The 21132-nt window shown below is 45.4% G+C and overlaps 1 protein-coding gene across 4 annotated transcripts; it reads left to right on the forward strand.

The window, feature by feature from the left end:
- The first annotated feature begins 1187 nt into the window (after positions 1 to 1187).
- On the forward strand, positions 1188 to 19938 carry LOC121558805 (PDZ and LIM domain protein 3). 4 transcript variants are annotated; one of them, XM_041872162.2, is made up of 8 exons: positions 1188 to 1361; positions 1713 to 1842; positions 6165 to 6316; positions 8351 to 8435; positions 8638 to 8825; positions 12600 to 12727; positions 18183 to 18294; positions 19519 to 19938. In XM_041872162.2, exons 2-8 carry the CDS (start codon positions 1750 to 1752, stop codon positions 19706 to 19708), a joined length of 948 nt encoding a protein of 315 aa, XP_041728096.1. In that variant the 5' UTR covers positions 1188 to 1361; positions 1713 to 1749; the 3' UTR covers positions 19709 to 19938. The 4 variants fall into 4 exon arrangements, with proteins under 4 accessions (XP_041728096.1, XP_041728097.1, XP_041728098.1 ...); XM_041872163.2 differs by having other exon boundaries at positions 1719 to 1842; XM_041872164.2 differs by lacking the exon at positions 1713 to 1842 and having other exon boundaries at positions 1190 to 1361.
- The last annotated feature ends 1194 nt before the right edge of the window (positions 19939 to 21132 follow it).

The following is a 21132-nucleotide window of genomic DNA, read 5'->3' on the forward strand; positions in this document are numbered from 1 at the left end:
ATGCTGCCTATGACCCCAAGAACACCATCCCCTCCGTCAAACATGGAGGTGGAAACATTATGCTTTGGGGGTGTTTTTCTGCTAAGAGGACAGGACAACTTCACCGCATCAAAGGGACGATGGACGGGGCCATGTACCGTCAAATCTTGGGTGAGAACCTCCTTCCCTCAGCCAGGGCATTGAAAATGGGTCGTGGATGGGTATTCCAGCATGACAATGACCCAAAACACACGGCCAAGGCAACAAAGGAGTGGCTCAAGAAGAAGCACATTAAGGTCCTGGAGTGGCCTAGCCAGTCTCCAGACCTTAATCCCATAGAAAATCTGTGGAGGGGAGCTGAAGGTTTGAGTTGCCAAACGTCAGCCTCGAAACCTTAATGACTTGGAGAAGATCTGCAAAGAGGAGTGGAACAAAATCCCTCCTGAGATGTGTGCAAACCTGGTGGCCAACTACAAGAAACGTCTGACCTCTGTGATTGCCAACAAGAGTTTTGCCACCAAGTACTAAGTCATGTTTTGCAGAGGGGTCAAATACTTATTTCCCTCATTAAAATGCAAATCAATTTATAACATTTTTGACATGCATTTTCCTGGATTCTTTTGTTGTTATTCTGTCTCTCACTGTTCAAATAAACCTACCATTAAAGTTATAGACTGATCATTTCTTTGTCAGTGGGCAAACGTACAAAATCAGCAGGGGATCAAATACTTTTTCCCCCTCACTGAACACACAAGAACTGCTTGGATGAGTTAATTGCGTTAGTTATTTTTGTAACGGTTTCAGTTAGGCGTGAGAGCGGGAGAGAGAAGAAAAATTGCCTTCACTAATTGGAACACAAACACTTCCGACCTCGTTTCTGTTAAACACTCACTGTGTAGAGAGAGAGGGTGAGAGCGAGAAATAGAGAAGGTGAAACGTTCAGAACAGAATGGTAATTGGTTCATGTCCAGATCACACAAACAGAAAAAGAACGAGAGATCTTGAATGAAATGAAGAGGGCGAAAGAGAGGAGGAGAGGAGAGCCCTAGCTCTGGATCCGCTCTAGATCAATAGGGCCTGGAATGCTGCTGCGCCTGGGGGACCTCCAGGGCCTGAGCGAGGAGCTGCGCCTGCAGACCAAATAAGGGCAGGAGCAGCCGGACAAGAGCATCATCAGCCAGAGTGCGGGGGGGGGGGGCCCAGTTGGGCTCCGAGGCAACCCAGGGACGAGGAGAGACAAGTGGGCTGCACGCTCACAGACACTGGCCTACCTCCACTCTTCCCCTGGATGTTCATAGGCATACAGACGGAGCAAGAGAGACAGCGAGACACTACTGGAGAAGGATAACACTACATGAGTTGGATGAGTTGAAGTGCAACAGGTACAGTATCATGTTCAGAAACCGGGAAAGAGCTGCTATGTCTGAGAAGGAAGTGGAAAGAGGGGGAGAGATAGAACAAGTCAGAGTGAGAGAGAGAGAGATACAGTGAGATACAAAACAAGTTAAGGAAAACGGGAGAAAGTGTCGCCAGCCAAAAGAGGAAAAAGAGCGAGAGAGAGAGAGGGAGAGCTGACTCTAGTCCTGAGTCGGGCCAATGACTTCACTGAGGGGGTGGGGTTTCCCCCCACCCCTCCGCTAGTTTAAAAGGGTACAAGAGTAAGTCGTCCCGCTGCTCTGTTTCTGAGAACCCTGCTGTGTTTGGGACACACACAAACACCAGTGTACTTCCAGCTACAGGAACAGAGACACAAGGGGCCGAGAGGGGGACATGCCACTGGACGTTGTCCTAAATGGCCCGGCCCCGTGGGGGTTCCGACTGACCGGGGGCAAGGACTTCAACCAGCCCCTCACCATCTCCAGGGTAAGAGAGTGTACCTGATACTTTTAGACTGAAAAGACTGACAATGGGAGGGCGATTGTGTGTTTACAGTATGTTTTGTATGTGTGATGTGTGCTCGAGCATCTTTGAGTGGGCCTGGTGCCAGGTGTTTGTGTGGGTGAGGAGGCGGCAGTAGGAGGGAGGGGTGTGTGTGTCTTCCTACAGTGAACACAAATAGTCAGATATACTCAACCGCTCAACCATTGTGTTCTGTGTAGAGGATTATGTTGATTCGCTCTCTTAGCCTATTGTATGTGTCGCTCTCTCTCTCTCGCTCCCCCTCCCTCACTCTCTCTCCCCCCTCCCTCACTCTCTCTCTCACTCTCTCTCTCTCTCTCTCTCTCTCTCTCTCTCTCTCTCTCTCTCTCTCTCTCTCTCTCTCTCTCTCTCTCTCTCTCTCTCTCTCTCTCTCTCTCTCACTGCCAGCATACTTGGCTCACCTTCCCTTTACCCTCTTGTCTCAGTTAAATAGCTGTGCTAGGATGAGAAACAGCATGCAAGAGCTCAGTGTATCAAACCAGACTGACTATGCAGTAATATTGCCAAAAGGCCGCGTCCCAAATGAAAACATATTCCCTAAATAGTGACTAGGGCCCATAGGAATTTGGTCAAAAGTAGTGCACTATAAAGGGAATAGGAGGCCATTTGGATGTCACAGCCTTAGCCATTCCCTAACATAGAACAGCCCAGAGACTTACAGTGAAAGATCATTGGATTGTGAATGTGTGTTTTGGGATGTATGTGTTAAAGCGTGATACAGCAAGGGGTCTTTCCATGGGGTGGAAGGCTGCGTGGCTGGGGGAACATGCTCAAACACACACACACACACATGTTCCAGTAAATATATGCAGCTTAGTTTGAAATAGCTGTTTGCATCATCTACTGACACGCGAACACACACACACACACACACACACACACACACACATACACATACACACACATACACACACACATACACATACACACACACACACACACACACATACATACACACACACACACACACAGCAGCTGAATGAACGCAGACTGCTGGGAATGGATTAATAGCTGGTGACCAAAGTGCAGTCTCCTGGGTAGGCATCTAGGTGGAGTTATTCTGAGAATGACCTTCATTTAGCTCAAGTTAAGACATTAAACTGTATTTGTTATGTGTGTGTGATCATCATCATGTGTTTGTGTTAACATTGTGTGTGTTTGTTTTTATGTGTGTCCGTCTCTGTCTGTGAGTGTGTGTATGTTGGAGTTTGTATTTTGACGTTGGCAAGATGTGTATGTGTGTGTGTAACCATAGGAGTATCAGTAATCCCTGTCGTGAGTCTAAGTTTAGGCCTGGCACCAGGGCCGGGGGCTTAAAGAGTTACCGGGGAGATCTGTGAATCACTGGCCCCTGGGGGCCACTACACACCTGTTGCGTGAGCAGAGAACTGCAACCTCTCTGAACAAACTGCTGAAGGAGAGGGGGGAGGCGGGGAGGGGGGAGACGGCGAGAGGGAGGGAGGGAGGGAGGGAGGGAGGGAGGGAGGGCCAAAAACTGTGTTTATTATAAAACACCTTTTCAAAGGCATTGCAGGTAGATGATGCCCCTAACCACATATCTAGGATCAGATCACCCTATCCCCAAGCCTAACCTTAACCATCAGGGAAATGAAGTACAATCTGACTCCGTTTCAGTCGCTTTTCAGTATTTCCCCCTGATTTGATTTATATCTCCTCATATACCCTTGACCCTGTCCGTGTGTGTGTGTGCGCACGTATCCCTTCATAATCCACCCACTAGACAAGCTCTCATCACTTTACTCCCAACCTCTCACAAAGCAGTCATTGATCGAAGTTTTTTAAACCCTCTCTACACAGTCTTATTAGCTCTCATTCGAGGGCTGTTCACTTGTAATGAGATTTAGCCACTGGCGCATTCCTCTCGCTCGCAGAGCTTGAACCTCGACCTTGTCTCGACCGTGTCTTCCCAGGCCATTTTTGGTCAAAAACATCCCCTTCTTCGGTTGATTTTGTTTTCAAATGGAAGTGTAAACTAAACATGATTAATTGATGTCCATTGCCCGGTTCCAGCAAACGAGGGAATCCAGAATGACGAGTGATGTTTAAATTAGCTGCGGTCACGCATGTTTGGCTGGGACTAGAAGCCGAGTAGGTAAGAAACTAGGGGTTGTGTTCAGAAGGGCCATAGCAAAATGAAAATGAGGGCTTCTTATTGGACAAGTTATGGGAGTACCTCCCCGTTTCAAACAGTTTCAAAATGCTTCTCCCTCCTGAACACAACCCAGGGGTCCATCCATGCTGGAGACTTTTGGGGCCGGTCCCAATAAACTCCCTAACCCTCCTTTTGGCCCTAACCCTTCAATGTTTGCAGATCTGAAGAGTCTGGATAGGTTCCAGTGTAGTGGAGGAGCTTCCACCATATTGCTTTCACCTTACAGATCTGCAAACATTTAAAGGGCCAAGTGAAGGGTTAGGGAGTGATTTGTGACTGGCTGTTGGAATTAAAATGAGAGTAGTACAAATGATGCACATCGCAGGGAGATGCAGATGGTTGTCTAGGAAAATGCCAAAGTTTAAATTGTGTAAATCACTCATGTTCCCCCCACATCCCATGACTCTCTCATCCTGAGTTATTTATAGGCTTATGACCCAAGCTTCAATGTAACGTCTACGTCTGTGAGAGCTACAACGTACAGTACGTTTGAAGTTCAAGTTGCGTCTGTGGAGCCTAAAACGCAATCTGGCTCTCTTCCACCAGAGAGGAAAACTCATCAGAGAGAGAGAGAATGAGATAAATAAATATTGAGAGAGAAATAGACAAAAAAGAGGAAGAGCGTTTGAAGTGAAAACCCTGGCTACTACCAAGGTTTTAACTTCAACTTCTCTCTCTATATTTTGAAATTCTCTCCCGTATGTAACTCCTTACAACTTATAAAACCCAATCATTGCCGCCCGACTAGCGTCCGTATTCCGTCTGGATACTGTCAATCGGCAGGACGAAACACGTGTTTACTTCGTCCACACAGAGAGATGGGAAATAAACGGTTTGCACGAGCTCAAATACCAGCGATGGCAAAGGACTTTATACACAGAGAGAGGTTTACCTCCTGACTTTATACACAGAGAGGTTTCATCCATGTACTCTGGAGGCCAGGACACTTTCAAGTAGACAGGCTAGTGAAACAAACGTCAAACTCCCAGCAAACTGTATATTTCAACTTCTGCAACAAAATCTACTTTTGAGTTGACTTTTGAGTTGGAGTTTTGGCATTGCTTTTTCATTTGTATGAACATCAATAGCATATAGTTGTGGGTTGTTATGCACAAAATGCAGCAACCCTATCAACAAAACTGGGTTGTCAAAATGTTGCCATATGGTAATTTTATTAACAACCTTCTCCCAATCTATTTGCAACATTGTTGCAACGACATTAGGAGGAAATAGAATCATGCAAATCTATGCTCGTATTAGAGGTTCTATAGACCAGAAGTGGTTAAAGGTAGTCTACCTCACTAGAAGTGGGCCTACAGTTTACCTAACATATCAATTAGGCACTGATATAGAGGTGGCCAACCTAACTACATTGTGTTCATTCATTATGTGTACATAGGACAGTACATCCCTTTTGAAGTGCCATTTGAATATGATGAAGAAAGAGTGCAAGATGGAGAGAGATGGATGGAGAGAGTGTTACAGAGAATAAGAGTGGTGGAGTGTGAGAGAAAGAGGTGAGGGAGGGAGGAAACAAGGGAGGAAGGGGGAGTGAGAGAGAGATGGCATGCTTGTGTAGTGAGGTAAGAAGGATATCCCCATGTTGTTGTGTGACTATGAAAGCACACAAATATGGCACACATTTCTGCCTGGCTAATAGTAGATTATTAACAGCAGCAGACACCTGCTCCTTACTGATCTCTCTCCCTCTCCTCTATCTGTCTCCAGCTCTCTCTCTCTCTCTCTTTCTCTCTCTCTCTCCTCTATCTGTCTCCATCTCTCTCTCTCTCTCTCTCTGAATGATCGGGTTTTATAAGTCGTACCGAGTTACATACGGGAGAGAATCGTAAAAATATACCTAGGCAGCAGACGGGGTTCTCACTTCAAGCTCTCTCGCTCTCTCTCCTTCTCCCTCACTCTCTCTCTCAGTTCAGTTCACTTTCTCAGTATGAAAAGTGAAGACATTTGCTTACCTCGCCAAAGTAAATGAAGACAACACAAATAACAGCAACCATTATTATTATAATTTGTGACAATGGAATTAATATTGATCAATCTCATGTGTCACCCCTCTCTCTCTCTCTCTGGTCAGATCACTCCAGGCAGTAAGGCGGCGGTGGCCAACCTGTGTCCTGGTGATGTCATCCTGGCCATCGAGGGCATCCCGGCGGAGGACATGATGCACTGTGAGGCCCAGAACAAGATCAAAGATGCCACCTACCAGCTCATCCTCACTGTCCAGAGGTCAGGGGTCACACATACAGATACAGACATGCATACACACTCACCTGATACGTACACACACACATCCGCACGCATGCATGCACGCACATTAACATACACACACTGACATGCACACACTTACACACACAAACTAATACACACACACCTCTCACATAAACACACACACATCCACTCACACTAATACTCACATGCACACACAGTAATACACACACGCATATTAGTCCTCTCACATAAAACACATACACACACACGAATACACACACGCCTCTCACATAAACACACATACCATACAATAGAGAAATGTGTACAAACATCAGTGACAAAAGTGAATACCACTGGCAATGAAGTAAAACAAACTGTCACTGATTGGGTGTATCCTATGATACATATACACTACATGACACCTGCTCGTCGAACATCTTTCCAAAATCATGGGCATTAATATGGAGTTGGTCCCCTCTTTGCTGCTATAACAGCCTCCACTCTTCTGTGAAGGCTTTCCACTAGATGTTGGAACATTGTTGCGGGGACTTGCTTCCATTCAGCCACAAGAGCATTGGTGATGTCGGGCGCTGATGTTGGGCGATTAGGCCTGGCTCACAGTCAGCGTTTCATTCATCCCAAAGGTGTTCGATGGGGTTGAGGTCAGGGCTCTATGCAGGCCAGTCAAGTTCTTCCACACCGATCTCGACAAACCATTTCTGTATGGACCTCGCTTTGTACACGGGGGGCATTGTCATGCTGAAACAAGAAAGGGCCTTCCCAAACTGTTGCCACAAAGTTGGAAGCACAGAATTGTCTAGAATGTCATTGTATGCTGTAGCGTTAAGATTTCCCTTCACTGGAACTAAGGGGCCTAGCCCGAAGCATGAAAAATAGCCCCAGACCATTATTCCTCCACCAAACTTTATAGTTGGCGCTACGCATTGGGGCAAGTAGCGTTCTCCTGGCATCCGCCAAACCCAGATTCGTCCGTTGGACTGCCAGATGGTGAAGCGTGATTCGTCACTCCAGAGAACGCTTTTCCACTGCTTCAGAGTCCAATGGCGGTGAGCTTTACACCACTCCAACCGATGCTTGGCATTGCGCATGGTGATCTTAGGCTTGTGTGCGGCTGCTCAGCCATGGAAACCCATTTCATGAAGCTCACGACGATCAGTTCTTGTGCTGACGTTGCTTCTAGAAGAAGTTTGGAACTAGGTAGTGAGTGTTGCAACTGAGGACAGACTATTTTTACGCACTATGCGCTTCTGCACTCAGCGGTCCCGTTTTGAGAGCTTGTGTGGCCTACCACTTCACAGCTGAGCCGTTGTTGCTCCTAGACGTTTCCACTTCACAATAACAGCACTTACAGTTGACCGGGGCAGCTCTAGCAGGACAGAAATTTGACTAACTTACTTGTTGGAAAGGTGGCATCCTATTACGGTGCCACGTTGAAAGTCACTGAGCTCTTCAGTAAGGCCATTCTACTGCCACTGTTTGTCTATAGAGATTGCATGGCTGTGTGCTCGATTTTATACACCTGTCAGCAACGGGTGTGGCTGAAATAGCCGAATCCACTAATTTGAAGGGGTGTCCACATACTTTTGTATATATACTGTAGCATGTCAAACACACATACATGTTTGACATGCTACAGAACTTACTTCCTGAATCCCAAGATATCTTTAATACCACGTAGAAGGTTTAATCTTATGTAGAATGTTCCATCTCATGTAGAATGTTCCAGAGCTCTAGCATTCCTGTTCTTTGATTTCATACCCAAGAACGCCAAGCAAGGAGGTACACACACCCACTCTCTAATACAGACACACTTCTACACACACATACTCACACACATACACACACATGCTTTTATACTGTTCACACACCAAAGGAAGTCTATGAAGTTGGGTTGGATTTATGAGTGCTCAGTGCACTGTGGCCCAACTGCCGTATAAACCAATGTTTGGGCTGTGGTCATAATTGTTTCCTCTGCTGTCGAGGGAGTTGACAGTGAGCTCTGTTTGATCATGACCCGTTTCTTGTTCTCAGACCAGAAACCAGGCTATGGTCGCCTCAAGTCACAGAAGACGGGAAAGCCAACCCGTTCAAAATCAACTTGGAGTCTGAGCAGCAGGTGAGAGGGAGGGAGAGGGGGAGTGAGGGAGAGAGAGAGAGAGTGTTTGCCTATGCGTGTGTATTTGTTTGTTTTAGTTGTGTGTACATACATTTGTGTCTACACCTGTTGGTGTTCATGTGAGTAATTACCAACTAGAAAAAGAAGTCAGAGAACATCACATAAGGCCTCCTTGTCTTTTCCTCTCTATCTCTCCATTCAGGAGTTCAAACCCATTGGTACGGGTCACAACCGCAAGGCCCAGCCCTTTATAGCTGCAGCTAACATCGACGACCATCGCCAGGTGGTGAGCACAGCCTACAACACCCCCATAGGCCTCTACTCCTCAGGCAACATCCAGGACGCCATGCACGGACAGATGAGGGGCCTGGTCCAGGACAAGCCAGAGGGGTGAGTTGGCTGGCTGGCTGGGTGGGTTGGTGGGTGGGTGGATGGATGGATTGGGTGGGTGGGTGGTTGGGTGGGTGGGTTTCTGTCTGTCTGCTTTCTGTCATCATGGTAATATCAGTATTGCTATATAAGCTTCCACTGTCTCCTTCTCTGATAGCATCTTTTATTTTTATTTTTTATTTTTTTATTTCACCTTTATTTAACCAGGTAAGCCAGTTGAGAACAAGTTCTCATTTACAACTGCGACCTGGCCAAGATAAAGCAAAGCAGTGCGATAAAAACAACAACACAGAGTTACATATGGGGTAAAACAAAACATAAAGTCAAAAATACAACAGAAAATATATATACAGTGTGTGCAAATGTAGCAAGTTATGGAGGTAAGGCAATAAATAGGCTATAGTGCAAAATAATTACAATTAGTATTAACACTGGAATGATAGATGTGCAAGAGATGATGTGCAAATAGAGATACTGGGGTGCAAATGAGCAAAATAAATAACAATATGTGGATGAGGTAGTTGGGTGGGCTAATTACAGATGGGCTGTGTACAGGTGCAGTGATCGGTAAGCTGCTCTGACAACTGATGCTTAAAGTTAGTGAGGGAGATAAGAGTCTCCAGCTTCAGAGATTTTTGCAATTCGTTCCAGTCATTGGCAGCAGAGAACTGGAAGGAATGGCGGCCAAAGGAGGTGGCTTTGGGGATGACCAGTGAGATATACCTGCTGGAGCGCATACTACGGGTGGGTGTTGCTATGGTGACCAATGAGCTAAGATAAGGCGGGCATTTGCCTAGCAGTGATTTATAGATGGCCTGGAGCCAGTTGGTTTTTTTGCGACGAATATGTAGTGAGGACCAGCCAACAAGAGCGTACAGGTCACAGTGGTGGGTGGTATATGGGGCTTTGGTGACAAAACGGATGGCACTGTGATAGACTACATCCAATTTGCTGAGTAGAGTGTTGGAGGCTATTTTGTAAATGACATCGACGAAGTCAAGGATCGGCAGCATGAGTGAAGGAGGCTTTGTTGCGAAATAGGAAGCCGATTCTAGATTTAACTTAATGTGAGTCTGGAAGGAGAGTTTACAGTCTAACCAGACACCTAGGTATTTGTAGTTGTCCACATACTCTAGGTCAGACCCGTCGAGAGTAGTGATTCTAGTCGGGTGGGCGGGTGCCAGCAGCGTTAGATTGAAGAGCATGCATTTAGTTTTACTAGTGTTTAAGAGCAGTTGGAGGCTACTGAAGGAGTGTTGTATGGCATTGAAGCTCGTTTGGAGGTTTGTTAACACAGTGTCCAATGAAGGGCCAGATGTATACAAAATGGTGTCGTCTGCGTAGAGGTGGATCTGAGAGTCACCAGCAGCAAGAGCGACATCATTGATATACACGGAGAAAAGAGTCGGCCCAAGAATTGAACCCTGTGGCACCCCCATCTGTTCATTTGTTTCTGCCAGAGTTTGTCTACTGTAGGCTAGCGCTGTTCTAAAACATATGTTAAATGTTACGTCATGGTACTTTAAATAAAAAATAACATATTGGGTTTTTGACACTTTGTTGAGACTGTATGGAAGTCAGAGGGGGATACAGGGAGTCTCGTATCCCTGTCATCCAGTTCCCAGGAAGTCATGTGGATCTCATTAGCCTAGCTAGCAGATATATGGCGTGTCACCATGGTGCGTGTATTACCCAAGCACGCAGGAATGACTTTTTCCCTGGCTTAAGCAGGAGCTGTTTCTGATAGAGACATAAATCATGCTAGCTGAGGGTCACATTAGCCTACAGTGTTCAGTTCAGTACAGCAGCTCTGCACTGTTCCTATTTGATCAGGTAATGCAGTAGAAACTAGAAAGGATAAGTTTCAGTAAAAACGTTTGAGTGCTTGTAATAGTGAGGTCCTCTGGGCACAAACTGGTTGAATCAACATTGTGTCCACGTTCTTTCAACGTCAAACAAATGTGCTGGGTTTTTCAAGCGCAACAGTTTCCCGTGTGTATCAAGAATGGTCCACCACCCAAAGGACTTCCAGCCAACTTCACACAATCACTCTAAAAGTGGTTCATTGGAGTCAACATGGGCCAGCATCCCTGTGGAACTCTTTCAACACCTTGGAGAGTCCATGCCCTGACAAATTGAGGCTGCTCTATGGGAAAAAGGGGGTGCAACTCAATATTAGGAAGGTGTTCCTAATGTTTTGTACACTCGTTGTATATATACATTTATAAACTGGGTGGTTCGAGCCCTGAATGCTGATTGGCTGACAGCCGTAGTATATCAGACCGTATACCAATGGTATGACACAACATTTATTTTTACTGCTCTAATTACGTTGGTAACCAGTTTATAATAGCAATAAGGCACCTCGGGGGTTTGTGGTACATGGCCAGTATACCACGGCTAAGGGCTGTATCCAGGCACTCCGCGTTGTGTAGTGCTTAAGAACAGCCCTAGCCGTGGTATATTGGCCATATACCACACCTTCTCGGGACTTATTGCTTAAATATATCATATTCAATCTATGTGTAGTATTATAGGCCTGTAGATCTCTTTCAGCAAACTCTGATTAGATGACTTGGTGTTCTGGCTATGGGTGGTGGCTATAAAAAGAGTTGTGTATACGAAAGATGTCTGCACACTCATGCTTCTTCACCCCATGTCATCTCTAACCTCCTCTCTCCATTCTCTCCATTCTCCTCCCATCCATTCTTCCTCTCTGTTTTCCCCTCTCTTCACTTCCTTTAATGGACATCTGCTGATGCCTGTGTTATGTGTGTGTCTGTCAGACCTGGGTTCAAATACTATTTGAAATATTTTGAATACTTTGAGCGCTTGCTCTAGCCTGCCTGGAGTACCACATGGGTGGGATTTGCCATTTTGGGACTATTTTATTGGTCCATTAAGCCAGGCAAGCTCAATAAAGTACTGATAAAGTATTTGGAAATTATTTCAAATAGTATTTGACCCCAGATCTGGTCTCTGTAATGTCCTTTGACCTGATGCGGCCTACGATAACCAAAAAGCCTCAGGGCCCTGTAGTGAGAGTGCCCCAGCTGGCAGGCATCATTTCCCCCCATGACTCACAAGACCGTCCCTGAACCTGGAGCTGGGGAGGTCTGGACCCCCAGGGCTCAATATGACTCTGATGTTAAATCTGATATGGAGGATAGTGTTGTTATGACTACACTGGTGTCTGCTGAGGTAGATGAACAGTGCTTTCCATGGTAGCTGCAGATCTTGGATAGAACAGGTGCAGTCGTCTCCACAAAATGTGGGATATTTTTGTGTGTGCGGGCGGTGGGGTGTGTGTTTGTGAGTGTGTGTGTGTGTGTGCTGCATCTGTTAATGCTCACCTCTGTGTGTTTTTGCTTATCTCTATGTGTGTTTGTGTGTGTGTGTGTGTGTGTGTTGTATGCTCACCTGTGTGGACGTGTTTAACTATACTTGTGGGGACCAGAAGTCCCCACAAGAATAGTAAACCAAGAAAAATTTGACCAACTGGGGACATTTTGTTGGTCCCCACAACGTCAAATGCTATTTCTAGGGGGTTTAGTGTTAGGGTTAGAATTAGTGTTAGAATTAGGTTTAGGGTTAGGAGATGGGGTTAGGGTTAGGAGCTAGGGTTAGGGTTAAGGTTAGGTTTTTGGATTAAGGTTAGGGTAAGGGTACGGGTTAGGTTTAGGGAGGAAAAATAGGATTTTGAATGGGACTGAATTGTATGTCCCCACAAGGTTAGCTGCGCAAGACTGTGTGTGTGTGTCTCCCCCTCTGCAGTAGCAAGACGCTGAGCTCCATCGAGGAGTCTGACGTATACCGCATGCTGCTGAAAGACCAGGAGGAGCCCCAGGAGCCCCGGCAATCAGGTTCCTTCAAGGCCCTGCAGGACTTTGTCGACAGTGATGGTCAGTTCTCCACTAAGTAACTTCTCTCTCATTATTATATGGGTGGGTAATGATGTCATCATTCATTGTGCATTCCAGGCCATAATGCTGCAGTTCCACACTCAAGAAGAGCTTCACGGTTGCATATAATAATGTATTATTTCTTAATGAGACATATCGAGGACAAAGCTGCCGGTGTTCAAGCCGTCGTCAGCGTGGGTTAGCTCTCTCCCACTCCCTCACTTCAGGACCTATAGTTTAATTAAAACCTCTAGCTACCAACATCGCATGTATTTTAACCCCCCCCAAAAAAAACTATTGGAAAGAGCCACAATCAAAATGAAGATATCACTTGAAATCAGTATTTTATTGGGCATTCATTTTATAAGACGAGGTAACGGGAGATCGTTTAGAATACAAATTGTTCTGATCTTGAAAAGTGGGTACACAAGGAGTAAACCGTATACAAATGAATTAGTAGTGAAGAGATTACATGTCTATGCTTTGGTTCAACAGGCTAACATGGTCACCTTGAGTGGTCCTGATGACCCAGGTTTGATATCTTTACTTGTTGCTTATTGTAAAGCATCTTTGGGTTTTGGAAAATGCTATATAAGGCCTGTGTACACTGAACAAAAATATAAACGCAACATGTAAAGTGTTGGTCCCATGTTTCATGAGCTGAAATAAAAGATCCCAGAAATGTTACATAAGCACAAAAAGCTTTTTTCTCTCCAATTCTGTGCACAAATTTGTTTACATTCCTGTTAGTGGGCATTGCCATGATAATCCATCCACCTGACAGGTGTGGCATATCAAGAAGCTGATTAAACAGCATGATCATTACACAGGTCCACCTTGTGCTGGGGATAATAAAAAGGCCACTCTAAAATGTGCAGTTTTGTCGCACAAGACAATGCCACAGATGTCTCCAGTTTTGAGGTAGCGTGCAATTGGCATGCTGACTGCAGGAATGTCCACCAGAGCTGTTGCCAGATAATTGAATGTTAATTTCTCTACCATAAGCCACCTCCAACATCGTTTTAGAGAATTTGGCAGTACATCCAACCGGCCTCACAACCGCAGACCACGTGTATGATGTTGTATGGGCGAGCGGTTTGCTGATGTCAACATTGTGAATAGAGTGCCCCATGGTGGCGGTGGGGTTATGGTATGGGCAGGCATAGGCTATGGACAACGAACACATTTGCATTTTATCGATGGCAATTTGAATGCACAAAAATACTGTGACGAGATCCTGAGGCCCATTGTGAGGCCCATTTTCTGGGGGGTATCTGTGACCAACAGATGCATATCTGTATTCCCAGTCATGTGAAATCCATAGATTAGGGCCTAATGAATTCATTTCAATTGACTGATTTCCTTATATGAACTGTAACTCTGTAAAAATGCAGCCTAAGCTCCTCCCACTGGTCCAAAATGCGTGAAACCGCGGGTTCAATGGAGAGCCAATGTGTGGCACACACCTTGGTTATCTGTAAAGGTTTCTCCCCACAGTTGATGGTCTCATATATGGCCTTGTAGGCCTCCCTGCGCTTTGGAGACACTGAAAACCAGTTATAAGTCTCTCGTACCAAATACTCCACACTACGGGGGATGGTGTCATTGGAAGCATGACTTACAGCAAGCTGCAGAGAGTGGCACACACAGCGAATAAGAACCAGATCTTTGAGGCCATACTCCTCCTTCAGCACTTTATGGACCCCATTGTTAATCCCTGTAATAACAGAGGCATTGTCAGTCCATATCCCCAGGAGTTTCTCTTTTTTAAGACAACACTTCTCGAGGAAAGCCACAACAGCACGGGCTATAGATTTGGCATCTCCTCCCTCCAACTCAACAAGCCCCAGAAATGTTGTTACAATTGTCTGCTTGGTGTCACTAAAGTACCTTATCACAACCCCCAGGTACTTAGAAACACTTACATCCGTGGACTCATCGAGGAGGAGGCTGAAACGCTAGTCACCCACATCTGTGACCAACTTTTTCAGTATGGTGCTAGAACACCATTAATAATTTCTGTGCACTTTGTGGGTAGCAGCAGTGGAGTCTGAGAAAGCAGCTCTACATGCTTCTCCAATGTGATCACATGCCAGCATGGAACAGTGTTCAGCGATAGCTAATGCCATGGTGGCCTCAGCCTTTTTTGCAGAGTCAAATTTTTTAACCATAAATCACAGCTTGTTTTGGGTGGAACTGTTATAAGGCTTTGCCTTTTTTAGTATGTTTTTGAGTTGTCATGTGTTTTTTTACATCACAAAGTTTGGCGTAGAAATCAGCCTTACAATACAGGCAGTATGCCCGTGTATCATCTCCAATAAACGGCTTCAACCAGCCTTTGAAATCAGGGTTTGATTCCCACTCCTTTCTGTATTTTTGAGTGTACAGTTTAGACTGAGACATGATGAGCTAGCCAGCTAGGTGTTTAGCTTATGTCACAGAGAGGCACACACACAGTGGACGAGGTGAGTAAGTGACTGAGGCCGTGTGAGTCAAATGCAATGATTTATTTTTGTGCAGTGATTTATTTTAGACAAAGAACATTTTACATTTACATCAGCCAGCGGCGGCTTCCCGCATGCGCGATTCATTTGCAGTCTGGACGCGGAGGGGTGAACATCTCCTGCTCTGACTGCAGCTGGGAGGGACTGCTGCGCGAGGACTGGGCCGCCTGTGAGTGCTTTGGGACGGGGGTGGGGCCCACGGCAGCACCCGCTGCTCGTTGAGAAGAGTAAGAACGATACGTGCTTTCACGTCAGAGTCTCCAAAAGTCTCCAATAACACCAGAAAAAGTCGCTAGATTTGTCGCTAGTCGATTTTTGGAAAATGTGTCGCTAGAGGGGTATGAATATTCGCTAAATATAGCGACAAAGTCGCTAAATTGGCAACACTGCTACGAAGACTTTCTCCCTGCGGATTCCTTTCTTCATATCAATGACTTCCTCCTCCGATTGGACAAGAACGATGATGCGTACATGTGCTATTTCATGTGGAAGCGGTACCTCAAGGCCACGCCTCACCTGGTGAAACGCTACAAAGAGTTCATTCAACCCATCTGTTATGCCTGTGAACACATGGCAAAAGATAAGGGATATAGTGTCGTCCATGACCTCTAAAAGTGGTTCTTTGGTTGAGACATTTTCCAATAGCTCTTCATTTGAATACGTCAGAGGAGGCTGGTGGGCTGAGATATAGGAGGTCGGGCTCATCATAATGTCCAGAATGGAATGAACCCGTTTTATCCGCACACCAGCCACCATTGGAATACACTTATAGTTTAATTTTGTTTTCATTTAGTTTTGTATAATGCACATTGAATTCCCTCCTTTTAAAGTGGAAATCAGCTGTTGAAACAATAACAAAGCGTTCTCCCTGCCCCTGTTTCAGTAAAAAGCTGAGGGATATTGGGCTGGAGAAATGTAGTCACTTTCAAATTCATAAACAGAGCTATGGATGCAAGGACTGACCATCCATGATATCAAAATTATAGTTTTAACCATGTTTTGAGGCTATGTAGTGTTTGTTTACATTTACTTTGTTTACGAACATTGGAGTAAAACAAGCTTATTCTCATCAATTTACACACAATATCCCATAATGACAAAGCAAAAACAGGTTTTTAGAAATGTTTGCAAATGTATTTTAAAAAAAAAACTGAAATATCACATTTACATAATTATTCAGACCCTTTACTCAGTACTTTGTCGAAGCACCTTTGGAAGCGATTACAGCCTCCTGTCTTCTTGGGTATGACGCTACAAGCTTGGCACACCTGTATTTGGGGAGTTTCTCCCATTCTTCTCTGCAGATCCTCTCAAGCTCTGTCAGGTTGAATGGGGAGCGTCGCTACACAGCTATTTCCAGAGATGTTGATCGGTTTCAAGTCCGGGCTCTGGCTGGGCCACTCAAGGACATTCAGAGACTTGTCCCGAAGCCACTCCTGCGTTGTCTTGGCTGTGTGCTTAGGGTCGTTGTCCTGTTGGAAGGTGAACCTTCGCCCCAGTCTGAGGTCCTGAGCGCTCTGGAGCAGGTTTTCATCAAGGATCTCTCTGTACTTTGCTCTGTTCATCTTTCCCTCGATCCTGACTAGTCTCCCAGTCCCTGCCACTGAAAAACATCCCCACAGCATGATGCTGCCACCACCATGCTTCACCGTAGGGATGGTGCCAGGTTTCCTCCAGACGTGACGCTTGGCATTCAGGCCAAAGAGTTCAATCTTGGTTTCATCAAATCAGAGAATCTTGTTTCTCATGGTCTGAGAGCCTTTAGGTGCTTTTTGGCAAACTCCAATTGGGCTGTCATGTGCCTTTTATTGAGGAATGGCTTCCGTCTGGCCACTCTACCATAAAGGCCTGATTGGTGGAGTGCTGCAGTGATGGTTGTCCTTCTGGAAGGTTCTCCCATCTCCACAGAGGAACTCTGGAGCTCTGTCAGAGTGACCATCAGGTTCTTGGTCACCTCCCTGACCAAGGCCCTTCTCCCCCGATTGCTCAGTTTGGCCGGGCGGCCAGCTCTAGGAAGAGTCTTGGTGATTCCAAACCTCTTCCAATGAAGAATGATGGAGGCCACTGTGTTCTTGGGGACCTTCAATGCTGCAGAAATGTTTTGGTACCCTTCCCCAGATCTGTGCCTCGACACAATCCTGTCTCTGAGCTCTACGGACAATTCCTTTGACCTCATGGCTTGGTTTTCACTCTGACATGCACTGTCAACTGTGGGACCTTATATAGACAGGTGTGTGCCTTTCCAAATCATGTCTAATCAATTGAATTTACCACAGGTGGACTCCAATCAAGTTGTAGAAACATCTCAATAGATGATCAATGGAAACAGGATGCACCTGAGCTCAATTTCGAGTCTCATAGCAAAGGTTCTGAATACTTATGTAAATAAGGTATTTCTGTTTTCGCTTTGTCATTATGGGGTATTGTGTGTAGGTTGATGAGGACATTTTTTTATTTAATCCATTTTAGAATAAGGCTGTAACGTAACAAAATGTGGAAAAAGTCAAGGGGTCTGAATACTTTCCGAATGCACTGTATGTCTCTAACTCTCTGCTCCCTTTTTGTATTTCAATATTAAAATCATTAAATATACTTAATGTACAGTATGCTCCTAATTTTTATTTACATTTACATTTACATTTTAGTCATTTAGCAGACGCTCTTATCCAGAGCGACTTACAGGAGCAATTAGGGTTAAGTGCCTTGCTCAAGGGCACATTTACGTCATTTAGCAGACGCTCTTATCCAGAGCGACTCACAAATTGGTGCATTCACCCTATAGCCAGTGGGATAACCACTTTACAATTTTGGGGGGATTCCCTTTATCATGTGTTTGTGACTTGTATTCTCTGTCACAAATGGTAACCTATTCCCTATGTATTGACTAGCTTGAAGTAGTGCACTGTATAGGGAATAGGTTACCAATAGTGTGTGTCCCATGTGTTGTCCAGGCACTCGCCCCATGGTGACGAGGACAGTGAGGGCGCCCATGACAAAGCCACCGCCGTCTACAGGAAACCTGCAGAAACTACCCATGTGTGACAAGTGTGGAAACGGCATTGTGTGAGTACTTCGAAGACAAAGCTGCTCTGAGAATAGTTGGTATTTAGTTGCACCCATTTCATTCAATACTTATTATAATAAGAAGAGTTATAGCCTGAAATCCAGAACCTGTTTTGAGATAAAGTTCCACTCCTTTTACCCTGTGTCATTGCCAAACACAGGAGGCTGCTGAGGGAAGGACGGCTCATAATAATGGTGGGAAAGGAGCGAATGGATGGCATTAAACATGTTTGATGTTTTTGATACCATTCCTCTTATTCTGCTCCAGTCATTACCACGAGCCCGTCCTCCCCAGTTAAGGTGCCACCAACCTCCTGTGTTGCCAAACAGTCTCTTTCTTCTACAGAGAGTTTTCTTAGTTGTGTTAATCATCAGTGTTTGGTCAGACAAGGAGTGGCAAGGAGTATAATGATAGCAGAAACAAACTGGTACCCAGGACAGAAGAGTTGCACCTACACCTAAAAAGTTCTGCCAAAAACTAGTCGCCCCTTTAAGGTCCAAAGCAGCCATTTTTATCTCATTATCAAATCATTTCTGGGTAACAATTAAGTACCTAACTGTGATTGTTTTCAATTAAAATAGTCAAAATAAAGTATTCTTAGCAAAGAGCAATTTCTCAAGCAATAATTTTGTTAGGACTGTCTGGGAGTGGTCTGAGTGGGGAGGGGAAAACTGAACACTAGCTGTTATTGGCAGAGAGGTTTGGAACTCTGTTATTGGTGATGTCACCAGCCAAAGACCAGGCCAAAACTCATCCCACTAAAACAGGCTGAAATTTCAGGCAGTATTTTTAAACAGCTCTTACTTACACTTACACAAAGGGCATTAACATAATGTTCACAATTTTACAGTATGATTCCAACCTCATAGTGTGGAAATATATATAAAACACAGGAAAGTCACATTTTTAACTGCACTGGTCCTTTAAAGGGGAAGTTGGAATTTGAGGTTGTACTTTCTAATATTAATATACAGTAAATCTGATATTTCTACCAAGGTGTTCCTAATGTTTGGTATACTCAGTGTACTGTGAGTGGTTAGATCAGGGAGGCAGAACTCTCCCAAATCATTGATGTACTTTTATAATCTGGCAACCCTGCTCCAGCATCCCCTCCCCCAATCCTAACCCTAACCATTAGTGGGGAAAATGCTAAACTGACCCGAGATCAGCGTCAGTGGTAACTTCAGCCTACTCCTGTTGTTAACTCTGTTGTTCTTCTATAGGGGCACAGTGGTGAAGGCGAGGGACAAGTTCCGCCACCCTGGCTGCTTCGTGTGCACCGACTGTGACGTCAACCTTAAACAGAAGGGCTACTTCTTCGTGGAGGGCCAACTGTACTGCGAGACCCACGCTCGAGCCCGGACGAGACCCCCGGAGGGCCATGACCTTGTCACCGCTTTCCCCTCGGCATAGGACCCTCCTCACACGCACACACACAAGCACACGCACCATCCTAAAAACTCTGTCTGCCAGTGAGGCACCATTGATTGTAACTGTTTGTATCTGTGTTCTCCTGTGTTATATTGTCTGTATGCTCTGTTTTGCACAAATCCTGAGAGTGCATTTGTTTGTGAATACACTTACATGTATACTACTCTCTTCCTTCAAATAAAGGGGGTTTTGACTCCATGTTGTGGAAATGATTCATATTGTCTTTCTCTTCATCCCTTTCCTTCGCTGGCTGGCTGGCTGGCTGGCTGGCTGGCTGGCTGGCTGGCTGACTGACTGACTGGCTGACTCGCTGGCTGACTGGCTGACTGGCTGACTGGCTGGCTGGCTGGGTGACTGACTGACTGACTGACAGACTGGCTGGCTGGCTGTCTGGCTGGCTGGCTGTCTGGCTGACTGGCTGACTGGCTGGCTGGCTGGCTGGCTGACTGACTGACTGGCTGACTGGCTGACAGACTGAAAGGCAGGCGGACACAGATGAAGTGCTGGCACGTCACAGTGTCACAGAGGGCACTGAGAGCCTCTCAAGGGGGGGACGGCGAGGAGCTGTGAATGTTTCACCTTCCCCGGGTCAGCTGTGCTTCCTCACGGGTTGTCACGGTGGGCAGAAAGGTTACTGTCTGTTTACGACCTGGGATTTGGCATCCGGCCATACGGTGAGCCTCAGGGAATGAGCTGTAAGGTCAGCAAGTGTTTGGGTGACAGCTAAAAGGGATGAACGTGAGGAAGGACAGCTGTGATTAGACAAAAACTAATGACATGTCTTCTATTGGTTGAGCTTGTCATACAACTACTATGTGCATGAGCAGATCATTGTGAGATTGTGAGGAGTTTGCTGAAGTGAAGTGAATCTAATTCATGTTGCTCGCCTACATTATTTGAACCGTTATCCCGAAGAGACTACGTTTTCCCCTAGTGTTCAGTGGCCATCCCAACAACTGTGTGGGTGAATAAATGAATGGATATGAAGTAGTAGTCTGAAAATACATGTTGGTCCTGGATGTGTAAATTAGGCCACAATAACAGTCAATGACATTTTGTTTTGCGTGCTCTTTTCAAAAAGTTAACTCAGAGAGGTGTTATGTTAAGAGGTAAGTTGACAGTGATATAGCCTATATCCCTCCACCAGTTGTGAGAGGCCTATAAAACCGGGCCTGGCTCCAATTAGCACCCCAAAGACCCCAGCTTAATACACTCAGCCCATCGGCCCAGTGAATCAGACACTGATACATTTTCTTTCTCTGAATACTGTATTTTGTGTGACTTTTGCAGGTCACTTTTCAGTTTCCACACATTTAGCTGGGCTCAAGTGTCACATCCCTCTTTTTCTAGATGATGCCAGATGTTTTCTCAGTGGGGCAAAACATAATTGACATTTGACAGGGTGA

Source organism: Coregonus clupeaformis, unplaced genomic scaffold (genome assembly GCF_020615455.1).
Source record: "Coregonus clupeaformis isolate EN_2021a unplaced genomic scaffold, ASM2061545v1 scaf0201, whole genome shotgun sequence".
Classification (NCBI taxonomy): domain Eukaryota; kingdom Metazoa; phylum Chordata; class Actinopteri; order Salmoniformes; family Salmonidae; genus Coregonus; species Coregonus clupeaformis.

Excerpts from the sequence above, each read along its gene's own strand:
- LOC121558805 (XM_041872162.2), top strand. The coding sequence starts at position 1,750 with ATGCCACTGGACGTTGTCCTAAATGGCCCGGCCCCGTGGGGGTTCCGA. Across the intron at positions 8,436-8,637 it reads ACTTGGAGTCTGAGCAGCAG|GAGTTCAAACCCATTGGTAC; the intron begins GTGAGAGGGAGG and ends CTCTCCATTCAG. Across the intron at positions 8,826-12,599 it reads GTCCAGGACAAGCCAGAGGG|TAGCAAGACGCTGAGCTCCA; the intron begins GTGAGTTGGCTG and ends CCCCCTCTGCAG.